General features: G+C 38.1%; 1 protein-coding gene across 2 annotated transcripts; it reads left to right on the top strand.

Annotated features, from left to right (window-relative positions):
• Positions 1 to 59: 59 nt before the first annotated feature.
• On the top strand, positions 60 to 20,439 carry LOC108143939 (uncharacterized protein DDB_G0271670). Of its 2 annotated transcripts, XM_017268530.2 has the most exons (6): positions 60 to 746; positions 10,816 to 11,065; positions 11,130 to 11,241; positions 11,815 to 12,376; positions 17,592 to 18,176; positions 18,773 to 20,439. In XM_017268530.2, the coding sequence occupies exons 1-6, from the start codon at positions 734 to 736 to the stop codon at positions 19,903 to 19,905; spliced, it is 2,655 nt and encodes an 884-aa protein (XP_017124019.1). In that variant the 5' UTR covers positions 60 to 733; the 3' UTR covers positions 19,906 to 20,439. The 2 variants fall into 2 exon arrangements, with proteins under 2 accessions (XP_017124019.1, XP_017124020.2); XM_017268531.2 differs by lacking the exons at positions 60 to 746; positions 10,816 to 11,065; positions 11,130 to 11,241; positions 11,815 to 12,376 and adding an exon at positions 15,421 to 15,493.
• The last annotated feature ends 1,373 nt before the right edge of the window (positions 20,440 to 21,812 follow it).

The raw sequence follows: 21,812 nt of genomic DNA, 5'->3' as shown, positions 1-21,812 counted from the left end.
CACTAACAGAAAAAGAGAGAGATTGAGCGAAGTTTCGTTTTTAGCTCTCCATGTTTCGTGGGCTTCTTTCGTTTTCCGTCGCCGTGTGGCTAAATTTATTTATTTTTTAACGGTTGTCGTCATTCGCGTTTTTCGCTCGCTCCGTTCAACTATTTGCTACCAATTTATTGGCCAAAACAAAAATCAAGCAAATAATCTGAAATGGGAAAAGTGTTGCGGCGTTAAATAAAATCTGTTGCAAAGTGGCGAGAATCAATAGCAAAGCAAAGTAAATAAAAGTGCATTCGAATGGGTGTGGGTGTGGAAAAGAAAAACCAAATGCAGTGCGTGCCAATGCCAACAAATAAGAAATAAGAAACCCAAAAGGAAGCGAAGGAAGATAAGAAGTAAAAAGTGCAACAAAAGAAGAGAAAGAGCTGCAACAAATAAAAAATTTCGGTGCGGCGTTTTCTACGTGACGCGAAATTAAATGCGCTCTGCCCCCTCCCTTAGTCTCACCACATCTCCCTCTCGCTCTTTGTTAAAATTTAACTGCGAACAGGGTCAAAATAAAAAAAAAACACGTCGAAGAAATACTTGTATATAAATTCTAGGTAATTCCTACCTTCCGTTTTTTCGCGGTTAGCGCGCGTGATTCATAAACTCGTATTTAAGTAACAAAAAAAAAGATAACACAAAATACAGCCGTGCATTGAACCTGCTGAAAACGGTGGGCACCAAGTAAGCAGCCAACATGGACAACAGCAGTAAGTTTTACTCCTGCAGTTTTCATACCCTACCTTTGAAGAGGGTAATACGATTTTCGGTGACATGAAAAAATAGTTAAAGGCTACTAGAATTACACTAATCGTTAGCTAGAATATTAGGATTAAGAATCGCTTGAATCGGACTATAGTGTTCAATAGATAACCTAAATAATTTAAAAAAATATGTAATTTTAATTAAAGTTTTATTACATATCTTTGATAATTTGGGCAAAATCTATCATAACAATGATTTTAAGAGTTAAACAACTTTATCAATATCAGTCATCTAAAAGATGTAAGTCTGTAACCCTTAGTTCCCATATGAAAACTGTAGTAAATAAGCTTTACTTCTTTGATCTTTAAGTTTTGAATTTTGAAGTCAAATTTCTGTCAAGGGTATTTCAAACTTCGACTTCGCGAACTCCTATTCCTTTGTCGTTTATGGTTGTTGTATTTTCCTAGTTTTTCGGGGTGGGTCTATTTTCGCCGTCTGCCTTTTGCTCACCACTTTCGCATTTTGTGCGCCCGAAAAATTCTTCTTGTTATTGTTGTTTTTTTTTTCCGGGGTGGGTGTGTCTTTTTACCCAAGGACACTCTGCTTTTCTTTTGTTTTCTTTTTGACTTAAATCAAATCCCTTGCCTGGCTAACGGTTTAGTTAAGTCTCGATGTTTTTCACACTTTTTACGAGCACGTTTTTACAGCAATAAACCAAAAGTTGGTTAACAAACAAATATAGTAAAGGTTAAAACAAAGAAAATAAGGAAACCGGTTTTAGAGGCTTGCCAAAGAAAAGGTCTTTTAAATGAGAATTTTGGCGTTTTGATGATTTCATGTTGCCATCAATATAACACTCCCTGCCCCGTGGCTTAACGTTAACCCGCCTCCCTCGTCGCACTTAACTCCCTAAAAACTTTTCAAAATCACAATGAAAACTGGAGAACAAATGCAAATCAGTGGACATTTTCTCTCTCGCTGGGCAGTTAAAAAAAGCTTTGAATCAAGGCGAGATCCGCTCAAACTATTACGGTTTTCAACATTTTAATTAACTTTTGTTAACCTCATTCAATGAAAGCTGTGTTTGTGTAATTTTTTAAATACATCATATGCTAAAACTTTAAATATTAGACTTTATATTTCAAACTGAGACCCTATTTTTATGATTAGCAAAAACAACTTTAAATTCTGATTATTTAATACCATGTATCAACAATTTCGATTTGAAGCCACTTGCTAATTGCGAGTTTGTTTTTTTAACCCTGAAATATGTGGCAGACAAACTAAACATAAATCAACAAGCAAAGTAAAGTTTACTTTCTTTTTTTCGTGTTTTTCATGTTTTTCCAAGTTCAGATTTTGTTTTCGATTTTATTTTAGAATTTTTCTACAGAAAGTTCAAAAGCCGACCCTTTTCTGAACCTTTGGCTACTGTTCAGTGTTTCGTGGAGAGATAATCCGGGATCGATAGGAACTACTGAAGAGAGGCACTGTTGGCGGACAATATTAATAAATCTTAATGTGCGTTTCAACCTTGTTGTTATGGCTTCTTTGTGGGGACGGAGACCCAAGATTGAGCTGCTCTCGTCTTTGTGTTTCGTTTTTTCCCCGATGTTGCCGGCTGATAATGGAAGCTGATTGAAAGACCCTCCCCATTATCCCCCGCCTCAAAAAATATGCACCGCACCCGCAGCAGCTTTTACTGATGATTTCTTTTGATGAACAATTTCCAGGGACAGACAATGGGAAAGGCCAGGCAGCTCTCTATATATACATTTACTCGTATTCCGGGCAACATTTGCATCCCAAACAAAGCTGCTTTCTTCCGCTTGTTTAAGTGATTCGGTTGCGTTTATGTAACGCCAACACAAAACAGGCAACAATGGCAATCAATGGTCAACACAAATGAACCGCCAAATGAAAACATTTTATCAGATTTCTTATTTGCCACAATTATCCCCTTGGCGTTTATCTTATCTACATCGTATTATTGGTGTTCCAGCACTCCTTATACCAAAGCTCTCCTGACAATTTAATAAATTGCTCTTGCCACGCCTGGATTTTCAGTCTGGAATTGACTTCTGCGTGGGTTGCCAATGGGTTAATGAAGAACTCGGGAACCAAGCCCATTACCATTAGCCACTTCTTATAGAACTCTTTCTCTGCCTACAATTTCTTCATATTCGCTGAAATTGTGAGACCTGATGGATCGCTCTATGAGTCATTTTGAGTTCGCTGAATTGGTCACAACGCTCAACGAATTAAGGGCATGAATTCGGCGATGGGGGAATACTCTATCTATAAAAGGAGTGATTCATTGATAAGATGATACAGTATCAAAATTGGCCTTATAATATTATCAAACTAAAAGTCAAAAGTCAAGCTTGATCTTTTGTGTTATTTTCATTATTTCAATAATACTATTATCCGTAATGATTTGTTATTATTAAAAATTATTTTGTCTTTATTCTGTTGGTTTTGTTTTTCTTCGTTGCCTGATAATTTAAGTGATCCAAGAATTTAAGTGGATTTTTTGAATAATAAAATGTCAGTAGAAAAAGCACTTCCCTTTGGAGATATTAAATTCTAAGAAAATAATTGCCGGATATGCCCTGGCAAGAGTGTAAGTGAACAATATAAAAAAATGGCAAAAAACATTATATTTCGTTTTCAATTATTTTTTCATTTGCATTTCGTCGCTGGCGAAGCGGACAGAACTGCTTTATTGATATGCAAATAATTTACTTTTCGCAGCTTATTTTTGTTTTTATTTTTTGCTGGTCGAGTGCATTCAAAAGTTGTGGTGACTCAGACGAAAATTTGTATTGCAAAACTGAATTTTAGCTGGCGTTTTTCGCCTGCCTGCCTATCTTATCGCTATTCCTCAGACTTCTACTGCCCGCGCTTATCAAAAAAGGGTAGGGAAATAAATAGAGTATTAGAGATATGAGTTCTCTCGCTCACTCTGCCATATATGCTTCCGTCCCTGAATTGAAATTTGTTTTTAAGAAAATGTGTGCCAAGTTTGTTCAATGTTTGTTCTTCGCCCAAAAATCAACTTAAATTTCCTTGGGTCTTTTTTCGTTTATCTTTATGTTTGGAGAGGGAATATGCGGCGAGCCGTACAGCCTTCCATATCAATGAACTGATAAGCCCTCAATGAACTCCAAGGCCTGGCTGCTAATAGCATTTCGAGTGGATCGCGGATTAGGGTGGTTTGACGGAAATAAAGTGCAGTGGATTCCTAAGAATTCTAGAGTTTTTATTGTTTTTTCTTCTAGCATATATGTACTTATACTTTTAAATTGTACTCATGAACAATCAATGAGTTTGATTGATTGAAATATATTCATTTATTTGTATATTGTTTTATTATGTGAGAATTCCTTGAAATAGTTGATAAAGTAATCAAATCTTTTATCACACATTGCTAATATTTTATGTCAAGACCAACTATGTACTTAGGAAAGACATTTGATTGTCGTACTGTTCATTACCCTGTCTACAAATATAGTTGATAAAAAGAACTACTTATTGAAGTTAGAAATAAAAAAGGTTTTTCCATTTGCATATTTGTCTCCTTGATATAGCCGCTTTAATCAGCTGGACTCTTTTGACCTTAAGCTGCATAATTTCCACCTAACTCCCAACCATTTCATTTGGCTAATGCACAACTCATCAGCTTCAATTGCTGATGAATGGTTGACTCTGCTCATAACACTTTCCATCGTAAACTCTTTGGAATTAAACAGCAATCGCTTCAACATATTGCCACACAAATCACATGGGCAGAGGGGGAAAACTTTGAAGTTTTCAATTGAAACTTGCTCTTGGTCAGCTTTTCCATGCTTCGTTTGCGCTAGCTTGCACTGCCGCATTTTCAATTGACATGGAAATGCATTGAAGTGATGGTCAAGGGTGAAGTGATTTCGTATAACAGTGTTTAACACTTGAAAACAAATTTTAAGTCGATTCTGAAGGCAAGTTTTTTATGCCTTTTGAAAATGTTGTTTCTTTTAATAAGTTTAAGAATTAGTAATCTAGGTACAACTCCTTCTATTCTACTTAAAAGCAGATCCCAAAATAAACAGAGTGTCCGAATGAAGGTAATGTGATAAGAGGAGACACACTGGGAGAAATTTTAATTATATAGCTAATTGTCCAATTTTAAAATATTTTAATTTTAGTTGTCTATTATCCAACAACTTGAAAACCAACCCTCACAGCATTATTATTTTAAACTAAAGCTTGAATTTTTTTTCCAGTAATTTCAAATGGTCACGCGTGTCAATGACAACACCTACGGCCATGACTTTATCGAACCCGAATGTTAATGCCACTCTCTGTTTATCGGTCTGCAGTTTTTCACTTCACCGATAAGGGTTCGGCCCCCTTGCTTTTCACTTGAGTTTATGCGTGATTCATAAAATGTCAATTTATGGACAGTTTAGTGCATGTGGGTCTCTTTATTACTGGCTTGTTCTTGCCTATCTCAACGTTTTTTTTTTCTGTGATTCCCAAAATTAAAACCAATTGAAATGCAGCTCACTAGGCGACATACGAATTAGTTTAGCGTTTCTGTTTTTGTCACGCAAAGTGCGACCTTGAACTTGAGCAATTGCCTTTATTTCTGGGGCCAGCGAAAGCTCATAAGTCAAGGTCACCTGGGTGGGCTGGGTTCGTCAAGGATGTGTGTGTTTGTTTGAGAGCGACAAAGTGTAATACGGAGAGACGAGAAAAATTGATCTGGGACTCATGTGGTGCGGAATGTATGCCATTTTCTGGTGTGCTCTGGAATTGATTTTGAAGCTAAGGGCTGGCATGCATACAAAACAATTATAAGGAGGGTAGACAAAAGGCCTAAGACCTTTACAAATTGGCAGCCGCTGCTTAACGAGGTGTTTTTTATGTTCAGTCATGCACTATTTTTAAACAAAGACTTAAAGAATTTTGTTTACAGAGCTGTACAGATTGATAACAAAATTGTCTTTAATTGTATAACCCTTAACGCAACACCAACCTGGTGTTTGAAGTTTAGCTAACTGATTAGTTCTGAATACATTTTTAAATTAAAATAAAGATTTATAAAAAAAATTGTCAATAAAGTGGTATTATCCACAACTGGGACACAGCACACATACACACATAAATAAATATTCCCATTTTTCAATACAATTTTTGATAACCCTTAAATCTTTTTAGCTATTTAAATTTGAATTGTTTACTGAACCTAAAAAGCGTAAACCTTTGTTATTAATTTTTTCATCAAATGGAGCTTTTATCATAAGCCTTATAATAATGGTGATTTTACCCTTATAAACATTTTAAAATCAATATCTGTGCCTGCCTTATGTCAATTAAGCCCACTTTGTTGGCCCAAATTAAACAACTAAAAGTTTTAACCGGGTCATGCCAGTTTCCAGTTTCAAGCCCGCCCCGAAGGAAACAGGCAGTCAGACAGGTCAGCTCCCTTAACTTACTATAAAGCTGCACTGAACTGAACCGACGCAGCACTCACTTATGCATGTGGATAACCCCTTTCTTGGCTTCACCCCCTCTTCTCCACTTCGGGGACTTGCATATTTAAAAGTCGAACTCACGCAAAGGCAATTTACCGTTTACGGTTCATGGCATCTCCCCCACCGCCAACATCGCACCTTTCGAAACACTACACGGAGCAAAATTATTGGTATTATCATTCACCTATTTTACATGGTAACTGTACATGTAAATGATTAGTTTAAGTACACTTTTAATACAAAATCTGAAAAAAAAGATTACAGCGAATTTTATTTATACATTTCTATGGTTTATGGTTTATTATTACGTATTTCTTATATACACGCACATAGATATTGTATATTTTTTATAATTCTCATTATATTCTTATACAAAAGCTTAATCTATTAATTTTATAACGTTAAGAAATGTTTTGCAGATTCCTGATGAGCGGTAACGCCATTAAAAATATGTATAAACAGTTTAGAAAGTAAAAGTATTTGTTCTCTCTGTATAGACCCAACGAAAAGCAATGCAAAGCGTAAAAACAAAAACAAAAAGAAGGCAAACCGAGCAAAACCGAAATTCAAAGGCAGTCCAAAACCGATAGTTAAACCAATTAGCATGTTCTTGTTTGCTCACCTCAACAAAAAAGTGGAAGGGGATGTCGTCAGGGGAGAGGTCAGGGGGAGGGAATCTTCACACACACTTAACTCACACCTACGCTAGGTGTTTGTTTTGAACGGAACTTTGAAACTTTGGCCGCACCCTTGGCCACCAAGAAATGCAGCTGTTAACCATAACCGGTTGCAGGTTATATTTTATTTATGTTATAGAGCTTACCCGTTTCGGTAATCTTTGGGATGCATCAGTTGAACTTTTTATATAGGGGAGAATAAAGGTGAGGGGAAAGGGAGAAGTCACAAAGTTGGGGAGGCAGCTGAGAATTGTTTTATTTTTTATTATGATGAACAATTTAGGGGTTATGTATATCAGATAGGGAAAGAGGTTTGTGTAATATGTAAAGTATTTAATTGGGTGTTATTCAAATCTTATTTTTAAAAGGGAAAGGTTACTTTGATATGAAAATATAGTTATTATGTTTTAAATTATAAATTTTTCCTAAAAACTTATATATAAGTACAAGTGAGACTAGAATTTTTAAATTTTCTTTGGTTCAAGGAAATAGTACAATTTTAAATTAAATTTTTAAAGATACAAAGTAAATGGATTTTTATTTTTGTTACAGAGTATTACAGAATCGCTTTTATCCCTGTTCCAAAATCCCCTCACACCTTAACCCGTTTTCGCGCCATATTTTTAACTATCCGGTAACCGATTTGCATATCTTTATGGCGGACATGATGTGCTGTTTGACATTGGGGGAAGCTGACTTCACAACAAAATCCGATATCGCGGTGATCGGAGATACGACAATGTTACAAAGCAAATATCACCCCAACACCCACAAGTCCATGACGACCAACACGCCCTCTGGCGGCAGTAGTTGGCGGTTGTGACTGCAATGCGATTTTACCCGCTTTTGACACATTTACACATTTGGTTTTCCCATTCGGCTCTCGGCTCTTTCATCAGGCTTTTCACACGACTCGGCTGCGCGTTTCCTCGCTTTCCACCACTTGGCGCCTGTTTTCCCCATTTTTGTACACTTGAATTAAGTTAAAAAATGGAGCTATCTATTTTAAAAAATGGAATTAAAGTTAATTGAAAACAAAAATAATCTGTAATTTACCAGTTTAGTTTATTCCTATTAAAATAATATATTTTCATTAACAAAAATTAATATTTTTTCAAAAGTTTCACTAAACTATTTGTAATAGCATAAGATGAATATACATAATGTCATGTTCCTAAAAAAATATTCTATAACAAATAACATCGTGATAACTTTAAATACTTTTCTCTGTGTAGCTTTTTCAGGCGCGTTTCATTTCACTGCTGCATACCGCCCATTCTAGGCCCTCTTTCAACACTCTCCTCCATTCTTCACTCATTCAGCGCGCTTTGCGGTCGGTTATTATTGTTATTCAAGCGTACCCAGCATACATATATGAGTGAAAAACAAAGAGGAAAGCGGCAACAAATCGCCAAGGAGGAAGATGAAAAAGTTTGAAAAACAAAAACCGCATTAAAGGTTCATTTGGCTGTCGCTTTGTTTGCCTTTTGCAGTCGCGTAGGTTAAACAGTGTGGCTGAGACGCTCAGATACTCGACCATTCAGATACTCAGATACAAAGATACGAACGGGCCAGTCGGCAGCCGTTGACCTAGATACAAATTGGCACTCGTTGGCGATGTAAGCGTGACACGAGATATTTCTAATAATATATATAACATTAAGGCTTTCATTTTTTAATGTTCTTGGAAACAAAAAAAATCATACTTTCAAAATGTAAGTTCAACAATTAATTTTTTTAATTTCTAAACAACGATAAAAAGCACTTATTGCCATGCCAAAATATTTCCAAATTGCCGAAGCTAATAAATATCACTACTAATAAAATTAATCTCTTAACAACTTAGTATTCAAATCACTGATATTGCATCAGAAGGCACGTACCATCGCCAGATTCCTTTTTCCAAGCTTTTCTTTAAAGACTTTGATGGTTCCGTCTGTCTGTCTATCCATTTGTTATTGCGTTGCGTTGCGTTGGTTTAGTTTTTGCTGCAGCACTTTTGCCACTTCATCGCCGGATCTTTGGGAACTGGAACTGAAACAACTGAAACGACTTTAACTGGTGCTCTGGCGACCAAAGTGAAATTATTTTGATTCGCTCTTGATGAATCAGCTTTGGCTTCGATTGGGAGCCACTTCAATGTTGGTGGCCCCATCCTATCGCCTTTAAAACCGCTCAAAACCCCTGTCATTAAAAGAAATGTTAAGAAATGATTTGAAACGAGCGGAAAATGGAAAGCACTTCGAGACGCTTTAATGCCATCAAGCGATCAACTTCAATGGCTTTTACACCCATTAAATGTTGGCTAAGCAATGACAATTTTAAATTTACCCTCACACATTATCTACTAAGTTCTGAGTTGATATTAGACAGAGAATTCCCCTCTATAAGCTGACCTATATATAAAGTGCCTAGATAAAATTAAACGACATCACGTAGCCTAAGAATTTATTATTATGCTGTTTGTTTATTTGTGGCTCTCTTCGTTTTTATTTCATTTATTTGCCTAATCCAATAAGCGTTTCTAAGGTGTTTAAGCTATGTTTTCTAACAAGACTTTTGTACTCTCTTATTTAGTAAACAATGTTCTTGATTAACCCTTGTTTAATAATTTTTCGTAAGGGTATATCTATCACTCACACAAGCCATCACAAATTTGACACGGCTTCCAAACACTCAAAAAAACAAGAAATGAATAAAAACTGAGTCAATCGTGCGGGGGCAGCAACCTCCAAAGCCAAATAAGTTCAACATTTGCGGCTATTTAAATTTTAGCTTTGAGCGTCAAGCTATCGCCTTTTGCGACTCGGGGTAAAAATAGTTTATAATGCTGATTTTTAATAAAATGTCAGTCAGTCATGGTCTCATTATTTTCTGTATGCGTCGTGACAAATTGGATTCTGTTTGGGATGCTGATGTTGATGATTAAATGTGTTTATGGGAAGTCTCTAAAGATTATTTTAATGGAAATTGAAAGTTCATGCTCAAACTTAATATTATTGCATGAAAACGCTTTAGAGAAGAAGTGAATGCTTTATTTTCAATTATGATTGAGGATTTCATTGAGATGTTAAGCGATTAATCTTATTGAAATTTAATCAGTAAGGAATAATACTTTTTACGAGGCTTACAGATATCAAATACTGAAATTAATTATTACGTTAGAAGTGCAAGAATTTTAAAATCTATAGTAAGCCGAACAAAAAAATTTTTCTCCACAATCGATATCACACTTCTGCCAAACAAAGTCGAGCTTCCACCATAATTGTTGGGTGCTTCCACTGTTCAGAAGATTACTCATGAACTGCTTATTTTGATAATTATGGGGTGGCACTGGATGACTCCATTCAAAGCTAAGATCTAAGTTATGGTCCGGGAAAAATCAGCTTTGCCAGAGTCCCAAGTACTCAGTGACCCATATGTACAACAGATTGTTTGATTGATGGATGGATGTGGAATCACGATCCGTGATTCGTCATCGCCCACGACAGAAATTGTTATTCCCGTTCGGTACATGGAGTGTCATGTAACTTTTACTTTTTGAGCGGCATCGCCAAGCCAAAAACGGGAAAAGAAAAAGCCGAATGTCACGTTTCAGAAGAGGGGGTTAATATGGATGGATGTTAGAGTAGGTTAAATGTTGCGCAACCCGATACAATTGTAAATATTTGCACAAACATGACATGTTTGTATGCCCATAATTGGGTAACTCGCACTGCGACTCATTTTTGCTTGAGTACTGTTATCTTTCAAGAATTTCTCGATATTAAGAGAATTATGGGCTTAGTAATTTGTAAATAAATAGGTGACACCTTTATAGTTTTAGACTAAAGACATATAAACAAAGATAATAATTAAGCCCAAATTTATAATTTCAGTCTGTGCAATAGTTGAATACGAATATGCGGCCAAGGAGCCGGACGAGCTGGATCTCCAGAAAGGTGCCATTATCCATCGGATCAAGCAGATGCCCGGCGGCTGGTGGCAGGGCACTTTAAAGTCCTCCGGAGCCACGGGAATGTTTCCGGATAATTTCGTCCGGGTGCTGGACTCCGGCATCAGCAGTAATGGCAACGGAACCACCGGAAGTGGGGACCACATTGACGAAGGAATTGCTGTGCAGCTGAGGTTCGTCCATTTGAATGACGCAATATTGAAAATTACATTAAAAATCGCCTTACCCAAAAACCAGGGAAAAATCCGCGACATCGAATCGCCGCTGCAAAGTCATCTATAGTTACACACAAGTCAACGACGACGAACTGACGCTGGCCGTGGGTGATGTCATTGAATTCCTAGGGGAGGTGCGTACCAGGGTCACAGGGGGTGTGATGGGTGGTTTCTACCCCCATTTAACCTACTGGGCCAATAGAAATTGAAATTCGTTTTGCACTGGGAGAAAAAAAAACGAAGACCGAGATAGGTTGTTTTTAAATATGAGTTTAAAAATTTGATTGCATAATATTTTCTAAGCCTTTAACTATATTACCCAGAAAACAAAAATTAAATAAAATAATTGTTGACAAACCATTAAAAATGATTAAAATGTTTGTTATATTTGTTCGTTGATTTTTTAAAAATCAAATTTTAATGTTTAACAATGTTTTATTATTGAAAAAAATTAAAAACAGGAAGTCATAAATTGTGTAAAAAAAAGAGTATATTTTTAATTCATCGAAATCAATTAATTACAACACATTATTATTTCTTTATTGAAATTTCAATTTACATACATTTTCTTATTTAACATTATCTTACGTTTAATTTTTGGCCATTTTGGCTATCTTAAGAACTTTTTTATATTTCTCTCTGTGCAGTACAATCGGTTCAGTCTGTTCATTTCACTCAATGCTGTTTCACTCTACTTTTTCATTTAGGTCGAGGAAGGCTGGTGGCGCGGTCGTCTGCGCAGCAAAGTCGGCGTCTTCCCATCGAACTTTGTGCAACATATCGAGCCGTCGCCCATTTTGGCCTCCAAGCGGCCGCCGACAATTGGCGCCACGGTGACCACATCGTCGCTGACGTCCAAGGCGGCAAATGTGACGGCTAGCGCCACATCCACAACAACTGGAGGTGGAGTAGGAGGAGGAACCACTGGCACCGCCTCCACAATAAAACAAACAACTAAGGGCAGAGCCATTCCACCGGAACCAGGATCGGTGGTGGGATCTGTACCGGGATCGGGATCGGGATCGGGAGGACCGGCAGCAGCAGGACCACAGATAGTGCCCATGTTACCCCCGAAGCCACAGAGGGAATTCTGCCGGGTGGAGTTCCCATACGCCCCGCAAAACGACGATGAACTGGAACTCAAAGTAGACGACATAATCACAGTGATCACCACCGAATTGCCCGACAAAGGATGGTGGAAAGGAGAAATCCGTGGCAAAGTGGGCGTTTTTCCCGACAATTTCGTCAAGATGCTGGCACCCTCGGAAGGTGAGTTTTCACCCGGGATTTTCCGCCGGTTTTCTCTCACAAATCACATATCGCATTTTGATTTCGGTCTGTCAAGTTTGTTGTCATCAAAAGCCTCCACCTTTCATCAATGCATTTTTCCTCCTCTTAATTGGAGGCAATTTTCCAAACGCATCGGCTGTGTAAGCCTCAAGTCGTTAGACTTCGAAATTGCTGTCGTGACGTAGCCATCATCCATGGCCGGGGATCAAAGGCAATAAACGTTTGTTTGATTGGTAATTGAATTAATTAAAAGAAAAGACACAAAGCCACTCCCTCCCCGTTTTCCTCACTCGCTGCATATCTTTTGGATCGTTGGTTTTCATCGGCTGTGCAAAATTTGTAGATGACTTAATTGCCGCCAGCGAATATGAATCAGATAACTTTTATCACTGATGCGTAATGGATGTATATTTAACCAGGGATTTGTGTACGAAGCTTTTTTTGTGGGCGCGACGCAAATTGCCTGAATAATGGTTGATTTTAAAAACTTTCGACAAGCTTTTGAATTGTAAATAATTAGTGAAACTTTGTATGCCGAAAATGTTAGTATTGCATATTAGTAAAGGAAAACAGTGGTGCTTAATTTTGGTAAACAAGCTTTTGAATTGTGAATAAATAGGAATAAATGGTAATTATTTTTGGTAAACAGATTTCTTTATAATCAGCTATAAAATTTTTATATCAATCTATTCTAGAAACTGGCTTTAATTTATTTTTATTGGCTTAAATTCACACAAAAGTCTTTGACTGACTTGTGTAATATCGTGTAAGCTGGCTTTTCACATATAGCGAGTATAAATATCTAGTTCCATAGCGCTTAAAGACAGTAGCAAATGGGATAAAGTGTTAGATACACATAGACTTATCAATTATATGGCTAGTTTTCCCAATTAATCGCTCGCACTTCAGCTACATCACATCCATAACACGCAGCTCACGCACCACGCACTTTTCAATTGAACCATTCCAATATCTTTCGGTTAAACCATGTCTTCAAGTCCAATTTCCCAGTTTTTATGACTCGCTTTTCGTTTTAAGACTTTTTTATGGGAAATTTTGATTACTTTTTGCTATCTTTCTATCTGTACCTCTTTCTCTTGTGTTTTTTTTTTTCGTATCCACTCACATATTTTGTATATTATGACTTCATGTTAGTTAGTATCTCTCTCTGTAATTTTTCCTCAACACTTTTCTCTTCTCCCATTTTCTTCTACTTGAACTTCTCTTTTTACAACGATTTTCTACGATTTTTGGTGTCTAATAATGAAACCAATAAACTACACGAAACACACACAAAACACTGCAAAATACACAAAAACTGAAATAAACTGGTGTGAAATGTAGCGGCTCCACCGCCGCCGCGCCCACGTGCCCGCGCTAGAAGCGGAATGGGAGCCGGATCCGGGTCCGGGTCCGGAGTTGCACCCGGAGTAATAGAAGGGTCCGCAGTCCGTATTCCTCGACGGACGCAGCGCGGTGGCTCTTTCGAGTTCTTGGGCGCGCGTATGGCCAGCTTTATCACCACGATTTGTATGTAAACGAGTTTTTCCAGTAGGCAAGGCAGCAGCAGCAGCCTAAGTGCACCTCCCAGTTTTCCTCCCTCCTCAATTTCCTCTCGGCTCTTGACTTTTCTTGTTTTCCTTTATTTCGATTTTGTTTTTCGTCCACTTTTCATTTTCATTTCTGTGGCGGCTTGGTTTGGTGCGTCCCTAAGGCGTTTTTGATATGAAATGGAAAATTGCTCGACTCCGAACGACCCTCTTCCTGTTGCTGATTCTCTTTCTTTGCTCATAATTTCTATGATTTATGTTTTGCTTAGCTGGGTACTTTAGGGTATATTGATGAGTGGTTTGTATTGGAATTTTTACAGATTTTAAAGAAACTACCTCTGTTTCAAAAATATTTATGCCATTAAAAAACAATAACGAATGTCATATCTATTCACTTTTATGAAAACTTTTAATAATGTTTTTCCTAAGAAATACTTTGATAAAATCGTTATAAATAATCATTCATCATATTTTATTTTGATTCATGTTTTAATAAAATGCTTACATGCTGTCATCCATTATTTTAACATATAATAAAAAAAATGTTTAAATAATAAATTATGGAATAGGGTAACCATTATTTTGTATGATATAATCTTTGTTTTTTTTTGTCTACTTCTCTAATCTTCCACTGCATTGCTTTTTTTATTTGGTTTTCTTTGGCTCTCACAATACCAGAGGCGTATAAAAGAGGAGGATGCATTGAGGGGGTGGGCGTGGCAGGAGTGGCAGGGCGACTTTGTCGAGGCTGGAGGCAGACCGCAACCAAATCAAAGTGCTTTATTTACGATCGGTTTTTCTTTTCAATTTGCGGTGCATGTTTGTTTTGTCATTTGCATGGGTGACCGAAAAACTTGTTTTTTTTGTTTGTGCGCTTTTCTCGCTTTGTTTGGGCGTAAAATAGTTTTCCCCACATCGTTCGAACGTCTGGCAATTTGTTGTTTGGGAAAAGTTGAAATATTATACTTAATTAACGCAAATTATATCGCAGCATACTTTGCGGTTGCCAGTGGAATTCCAGTGCTGGTTTTGAGTTTTGCAAAATTTATGCTTGGCATTTAGTTTTTGCTTTGGCTTTTGGTTTTGTCAACGTCGCAGTATTTTTTCAACCACCTTCGACACTTGAGCGGCAGCAACATCATTAAAATAAACAACAGTTGCCTGTAACTGGTTTTGTGTGCTACGTTTTTTGTTTTTTTGTTTTACGTGGCTCTTTTGCGGTTGGTAACTCTTTATTTTTCTCTCTCTTACCTGGCGTTCTCTTTGATCATCGCAGGTGATCATCATGATCATCTTCATTAGCGGGGTTTATCTGGGATTCCCCCCCTTTTAAGGGGCCAAGCCCCTTTTGTTTAAGTTTATCAACAAAGTTGCCAGAGAGCCTAGAGCTGAACCAAAAAAAATAATAATCATTCGGCTCTCAACATTTTTGTTTCGTACCTTTGCCAGCGTTTTTGTTTACCTTTTAGCCAAGTCAGTACGCTTTGATTTCTTGACCATTTACGTTATTGAAATATTTTTGTCGGCGCGGCGGAAAAAAGAAGAAGTAATTTTCCTTGGCTTTCTGTGATGCGTGTGCTACAGTTACCGTTCTTGCGGCTTTCTTTATTGCTTATTTTTACCCAGTTTGTCTGCAATTGCATTCGTCATATTTTTTCTGCCACATGGCTAAGTAGTTTTCTTGAGATCGATTTAAGACGGGGAAAAACGGTTTGGGCGCGCGCTTTTCTAATTATGGTTTATGTGTCAGTCAGGTGTAAATTAATGATTATAATTTGCTGCGTGTCTCGGATTCAAAGTAATCATTAAGTCGCGTTCGTTGCTTAAGTCTTTCGTTTTCCAGTGTTAAAGTGTGCATGTTAATGCGTATGTTGTGTGTGTGACTTGCCGTTGGCAACAAATCCAAAAACACAAAAAATAAAACCACAACAGCCATCATCATAATAATGACAATCACCCAACGCTCAATTACTCAATGCTAAAAAATATCAAATTCGCGCTGCTCTTCATTTTTATTGCAAGTTTCGCTTTATTTTGCTTGCCATATTTTCTGCGCTGTTTTGTCATTAAAAGCAGTGAAAGTCGTTGGGCAGAGTGCTTTTCTTTTCGACCAGCATTATTAGAAATTCGACCATGACAAAGCCAATTCTTTGCCTGGCTTCCAATCCTAAACTTCGGTTTTTGTCTGGGTACATCGGCTTGTCCGTGGGAATCAAAAGATTGATGGGGTGTGTCTAAATTTGGCCATACTTGAGCTTAAATTTTGAAATAAACGCTAATAAAAATTGAGTGGCTGATATATGAGATATGACATCACCAGAACAAGTCAGATTATAATTAGAGATTGCTTCAGTGAATCTTTATTGAGTATTTGCTTTAACTTACCGCTCATGAAATGCATAACTTAGGTAATTTTGATTATGGCTAAAGAATTGTGAATTTATAAAATGTTTAAAATGAGTATGACAAAATATTATTTGGCATGAGTTACCTATTTTACTAGTTTGCTATTATTCTACGTTGATGTTAAATCACAATGTATTTAAATTGATTATAAACATGCTATTGATTTTTTTTAAACTAAAATTACTTGTTAACAATTTTACATTAAGCATTAAAATTCAAATAAATCAGTTAAATATAATCGCTGGGAATTATATATTAAACTTACTTTGACTCCAGTATTATTTTAATATTCGTAAAAATTAATATTATAGCATTTGATATCATCAGAGCACACATTATAAAGGGCATTTCCAGTTCGTTGCCTGATCTTTAGATTGCTGTTTCCTGTTGGCTATTGCCATTTCTTTGGTCTGACCTTTACACATTTTAAGTTGTTACTCAATAGTTTTCGTTGGCTTTTAGTTTTGCTTTGGTTTGGTTTGGTTTGACTTTGCTTTTGTCATCACAGCCATTTATTGGCGTTTATTTATGCCCGTCAGTTGTCGTTTGCAGCTTGCCGTCCATCGTTGCTCCTACGCCATAGATTCAGCTTTTCAACCTTAGCGTTTTTGGTTTGGTTTTCGTTTGTTTTTGCTATTGTACAAGTATTTCCCTGAGCGTTTCCACATTAGTTTTATTGACATTTGGCAGCAAGTTGTCGGCACGAAACCAGTTTCAAGTTGTTTCTGTGCTCAGCTGTTCTGACCGGAATGGTTAGTCATTGACTGCCATATCTTGAACGCGAATTGTTTAATTGCAGTGGATATCGGTTTAAAGATACAATAAAATTCGAAAAATGGTGACCTTACCAAAAAAGAATTTGTTAGAGCTTATATTAAACAATTACTTAAATAAATAAAAGCTTAAAATTAAAATAAATTTATCCAAGTTTTAAAAATATTTTTTGCCGTTACTAAATAAAAATAAAAATAAAAAATAAAGATAATATATTAGTTCTTCCAAAAACATTGAAAAGCAAAATAAATGTATTTTATAATATAAAGCATGCTGCTTTAAAGAACCCACTTACATTATTTTCTGACTTAATACAGCGCTTTTGCGATTTATTATCATGACTCCAGTGCTTCTTAACCGATCTCTACTGTTGGTAAATACAATCGAATGTTTGCATGTCCCTTTACAGGTTCTCATTGTGTCCACCTTATCTAATCTCAGACCTATGCTTACCGATTTTCCAGTTGCCCCAATCAACGAGCCATCAGCCACTGCTCAGCCGCAGAGAAAGATCAGCAACACTGCCAGCACCACCAGCCACATGACCACAACGAACTCGAGCAACTCCAGCACCACTTCGGTGACCACGCAGCAGCAGAAGGAGCAGATCGGATCGACCACCTCGAAGGTGTACATCAAGAAGACCGGAAGCAGCAGCAACAGCTCCAGCAGCACCACCACAGTTTCCTCGTCAGCGGGTCGCAAGGAGAGCTTTGGGTCCCGTGACTCCCTCAACGATATCCTGAGTGAAACGGGTTTGCCCAGCGGCAATGTGGCTGCCCAGAGGAAATCTCTGGAGAACAAGAACCTGGATCTGACCAAGCCGCCGGGCGTCGGAGCAACTGTGGCCATCAATCAGCAGAGGAGCAGCACCTCCAGTGCCGCCACCAGCTCCTCAGCCACCACAATTTCCACAGGATTGACCTCCTCGTCGGTTAGCAAATCCATGGAGAGCCTGGACGAGAAGGTCAAGTCGCCGCCGCCGGTGCTCAGCAAGAAGCCGAGTGTGCCGCTGAAGAAAACACCCACAGGTGGAGTGCCCGTGACTGGTGAGTACTGTACAGTAGAGCCAAACCATGCATCGCTGAAGACTCGAAGAAAAATGATTATTTATATTTTATTCATTAATGTTTGCATTGAAGTCGTAAAAATTCATACCAAGTGAGTGTTAACAACGCTTTTATTAATTTTTATTAAACCGTAATCGTACAATCAAACATATTCATTTCATCAACATTTAAAGTGAAAACAGAAAACATTACTCATACAGCCATAAATCAAATTAACAAATGCTTGGTAATTTAAAAAAGGATATCCTTCATAAAGAAACCAAGATATAAATACCATAAAAAATTCTTTTAATCAGAAAACATTCATGATAATGACTTCATAGGTTCAACACCTATCTTATCGATTGAAATGCGATGCAGCCATTGCCCCCAAACTAATCATTCACAAAGTTGGGTTCAAGCTGGAAAAAAGGATTTCCCTTTGTAAAAAAACAAAGATAGCGCTAGGAGGTAGATAACGAAATATAACCGAGTATTGTACGAGAAAGTATTTTAACTACTTGATTCAAAAGCGATGCAGCACTGGCCCCTGAATGTCTAAGAAACCATGCTAATATTGTACTTTTTAATCGCAGGTAACCTTCTGGGTGGCAAGAAAAAGAACGCGGAAGGCAAGCTCACCACTGCCGTTTCCCATGACCTGGCGGATGGACTTGCGGCCAGTAAGATGCTCAGCGGTGCAAATCAACTGCCAGAATCCGGGGCAGCTGGCAACCTGGTGATCCGGAGGGCAGCCACCATCGCTGTGGAGGATACGGACTTCGATCGCGTCGAGCGGGCATCGATTCTCACGGATATGCGGCAAGGAAGGGTCAAGGCGCCCAAGCGACGTCCTCCATCGGCGGCTATAAACGTGCTGGGTGAAAGCAATAACAATTCCGTATACGTAAATGGCAGCGGCATGGGCGCAGGATCTGGAGGAGCGGGAAGTGCAAGCGAGCTGAGCGAAGACGGTGGAGCTGGCGGAAAGGGCACGGCGGCCACAGCCTCCTCCGACGATAATTCAACGGGCGAGGAACCACAGTTGGCCAAGCCAAAGCCACGCGAGTGGGAGAAGAAGAAGGCGCCATGGATGGAGGAGCTAAAGGCCTCGCAGGTCACCCGGAAAAAGCCCTCGCCCAGTGTGGAGCCCCGAGGAGCTTCGGTGGCCGAGAGGACCTCCAAACTCTTTGCCGCCGAGCAGGCGATCAGTAGCAGTAGCAGTAGTAGCAGTACCACAACGAAAGTGCAATCTTCCGCGGTGACATCCTCCATGTTTGTGGAGAGCTCAACCAGCAGTTCGGCGGTGACCACCAGCAACACCAGCACCAGCACCACCACCAACGATGCCATCATGTCCCGCAGCCTGACGGCTGCCAAGGCCACAACAGCAGCAGCCAGCAGCGATGAGGAGACGAGAGCCACAAGGCCAAATAGTCTGGCCATTCGCAAACAACGAAGTGTTTCACCTCTGGTCAAGAGCTCCAATGCCAGCAGTTCGCAGTCCCAGGAGGAGAAGCAGCCAAGCAATCAGCTGAATAACCACCAGGATGTCAGTTCCTCACGTGTCAACCAGCTGGAGCAGAGGGTGGATAAGCTGGAAGGACTAGTGCTAAACCAACAGCGAACCATCGAGGAGCTGATAACTGCCCTGAAATCCGAAGCCGAACGCGTCAAGATTTTACGGAGCGAACTGGACAAATACGCGCAGTGCGTGACGCAAGTTTGAGCGTAGTTAAAGTCGTCTTTTAGCTAGCTTATGAGTTCTTGATTTTTAGCGTGTGCTGAACTCTACAATTCCCAGGCCTAAAAAAAAAACGTAGAACGTAGTAGAGTAGACCGAACCCAAGACAATCCCAAATATCTGTACTCTGTGTTCTGTACTTACATACCAGAATGATCTATCCAACTTGCTAGCGAGCAACCGTTTTTGCATGCCAAAACAGTTTTATTTTTCGCTAATTACTTTGTATCCCCCCCTGTATATCTGATAATTTCTATAAGTATTTTTTATACACTCGTACATTCCGAAAAGCTAAAGAGATAGCGACACTGTGTGATTTCTTTTAGCTGCTTTCGATTGCGATTTGTTTTGTTTATACGAGTTATGATTATTTTTTAAAGATGTATTAAAGTTATGAGTAAACTGTACTATAAACTATACTAAACGAGAGAGAGAAAAATATACAAAGTTCGATGGAGTTGATGATGCCTAAAACTTAAGCAATAAATAATGCAAATAAATACTTCAATGTTTTCTGAATGCTTTTTATTTTCTTATTTCGATGTGATTCTGTTTCCCTAATTTTTCTCCAAAGGACTGATATAGATAGATAACGATAGAGAATTCACATATCTAATCTCGGATAATATACTAACCCTTTTGATACAATCTCTTTTTTAAAACAGCAAGCAAACGCGTCGTGGGAAATTCGACAATTGGATGTTTTAATTGATCTGTTTTCGCCTTCAGATCGAACAATCAATAATAATTGTAATCTGCTAGAGATTTGCATCCTAGACCCGCCCGCCTGTACAGAATATACCTTTTTCTTTTGTGATATGCCTCTGCATAACCAGCTATTTGTAGTCTAATCAAATCAATCTGCGTAGCTAGCGACCCGCCATTCCCGATTGTTAGCAAATATGTTGTGGTTTACCTAAAAAAAATATCGCATTTGTACCGCTTAAATTGTAAATATTATTGTAAATTAATATGGGATATAAAATAAAAATTTCATAATTAGTAAAACAAGTGGTTAATCTAGTTTGCATTAGGAAAAGTGAGAGGCTAGTAAGCCTTGGTTTATTTTCAGTTTTATTGGTGGACTTGAAACTATCCATCAATCAAGTGTGGCTTAAAGTTGCACTTGTGTCGTTTTCATCGTTCATAACTGTAAAGTTTTGTGTTTTTATTAAAAACAATTGTTTTTTATTTTATTTTGGAACTGCACTTTTTGAGAATGTCATTTTAAATGAGAAAATAATAAGAAAAAAGGTGATGCGTGGCGTATTTTAGCCTCAAAAGCTCCATAATAAGATCAACAGCGCACATTAAAAACAAAGTTTAAAAACAGCGCCCAGAAAGTGTGCCCGGCCTTTATTCCACAGAAAAACCTGTAGCGTCTGGCAAAAGTGGTAACATCACCGACAATTGACCATTCAAAAGTTGAGCATGGAACCAAACCACGGTAGGGTGTGGGCTTAAAATGCTTTTTTCAATATTATAAAATATAACATCTATGAGCTCACCAAAAAATTGTTTTGTTTCGATTTAAACTCCCAAAAAGAACACAAAAAAAGGAAAGAGCACAGAGATCATAAAAAGCCTCAGGACAGCCAGGTTTTTGTTAAATTTAAAGTCGGAATCTTTAAACATTGATAACATCCTGAAAAAAAAACAAAAGGGTGATGCCGAGCCAAATCATTCACCAATGCCTCCAACCTACAGAGTGAATTCCTTATTATCGCCTGCTAGATAACAAGAAAAGTTAAAAATGCCTTATAGTATGCCACACTTTGTAGGCCCCATTTGTGGCTACAGTGAAAAACAGCGGCAAGGCAGATTAAAATGACCAAAAGACATGAACTAAGCTCGTCTCCTCTCCTCTCAAAACAAGCCATCAAAATGTGCGA

Source organism: Drosophila elegans, unplaced genomic scaffold, assembly GCF_018152505.1.
Source record: "Drosophila elegans isolate 14027-0461.03 unplaced genomic scaffold, ASM1815250v1 contig_468, whole genome shotgun sequence".
Lineage (NCBI taxonomy): Eukaryota > Metazoa > Arthropoda > Insecta > Diptera > Drosophilidae > Drosophila > Drosophila elegans.
Note: the sequence above shows the minus strand (reverse complement) of the source record. Positions and strands in the feature narration are given on the sequence as shown.

Coding starts and splice junctions, on each gene's coding strand:
- LOC108143939 (XM_017268530.2), top strand. Junction 11,242..11,814: donor TCATTGAATTCCTAGGGGAG/GTGCGTACCAGG, acceptor TTTTTCATTTAG/GTCGAGGAAGGCTGGTGGCG. Junction 18,177..18,772: donor AGGTGGAGTGCCCGTGACTG/GTGAGTACTGTA, acceptor TTTTAATCGCAG/GTAACCTTCTGGGTGGCAAG.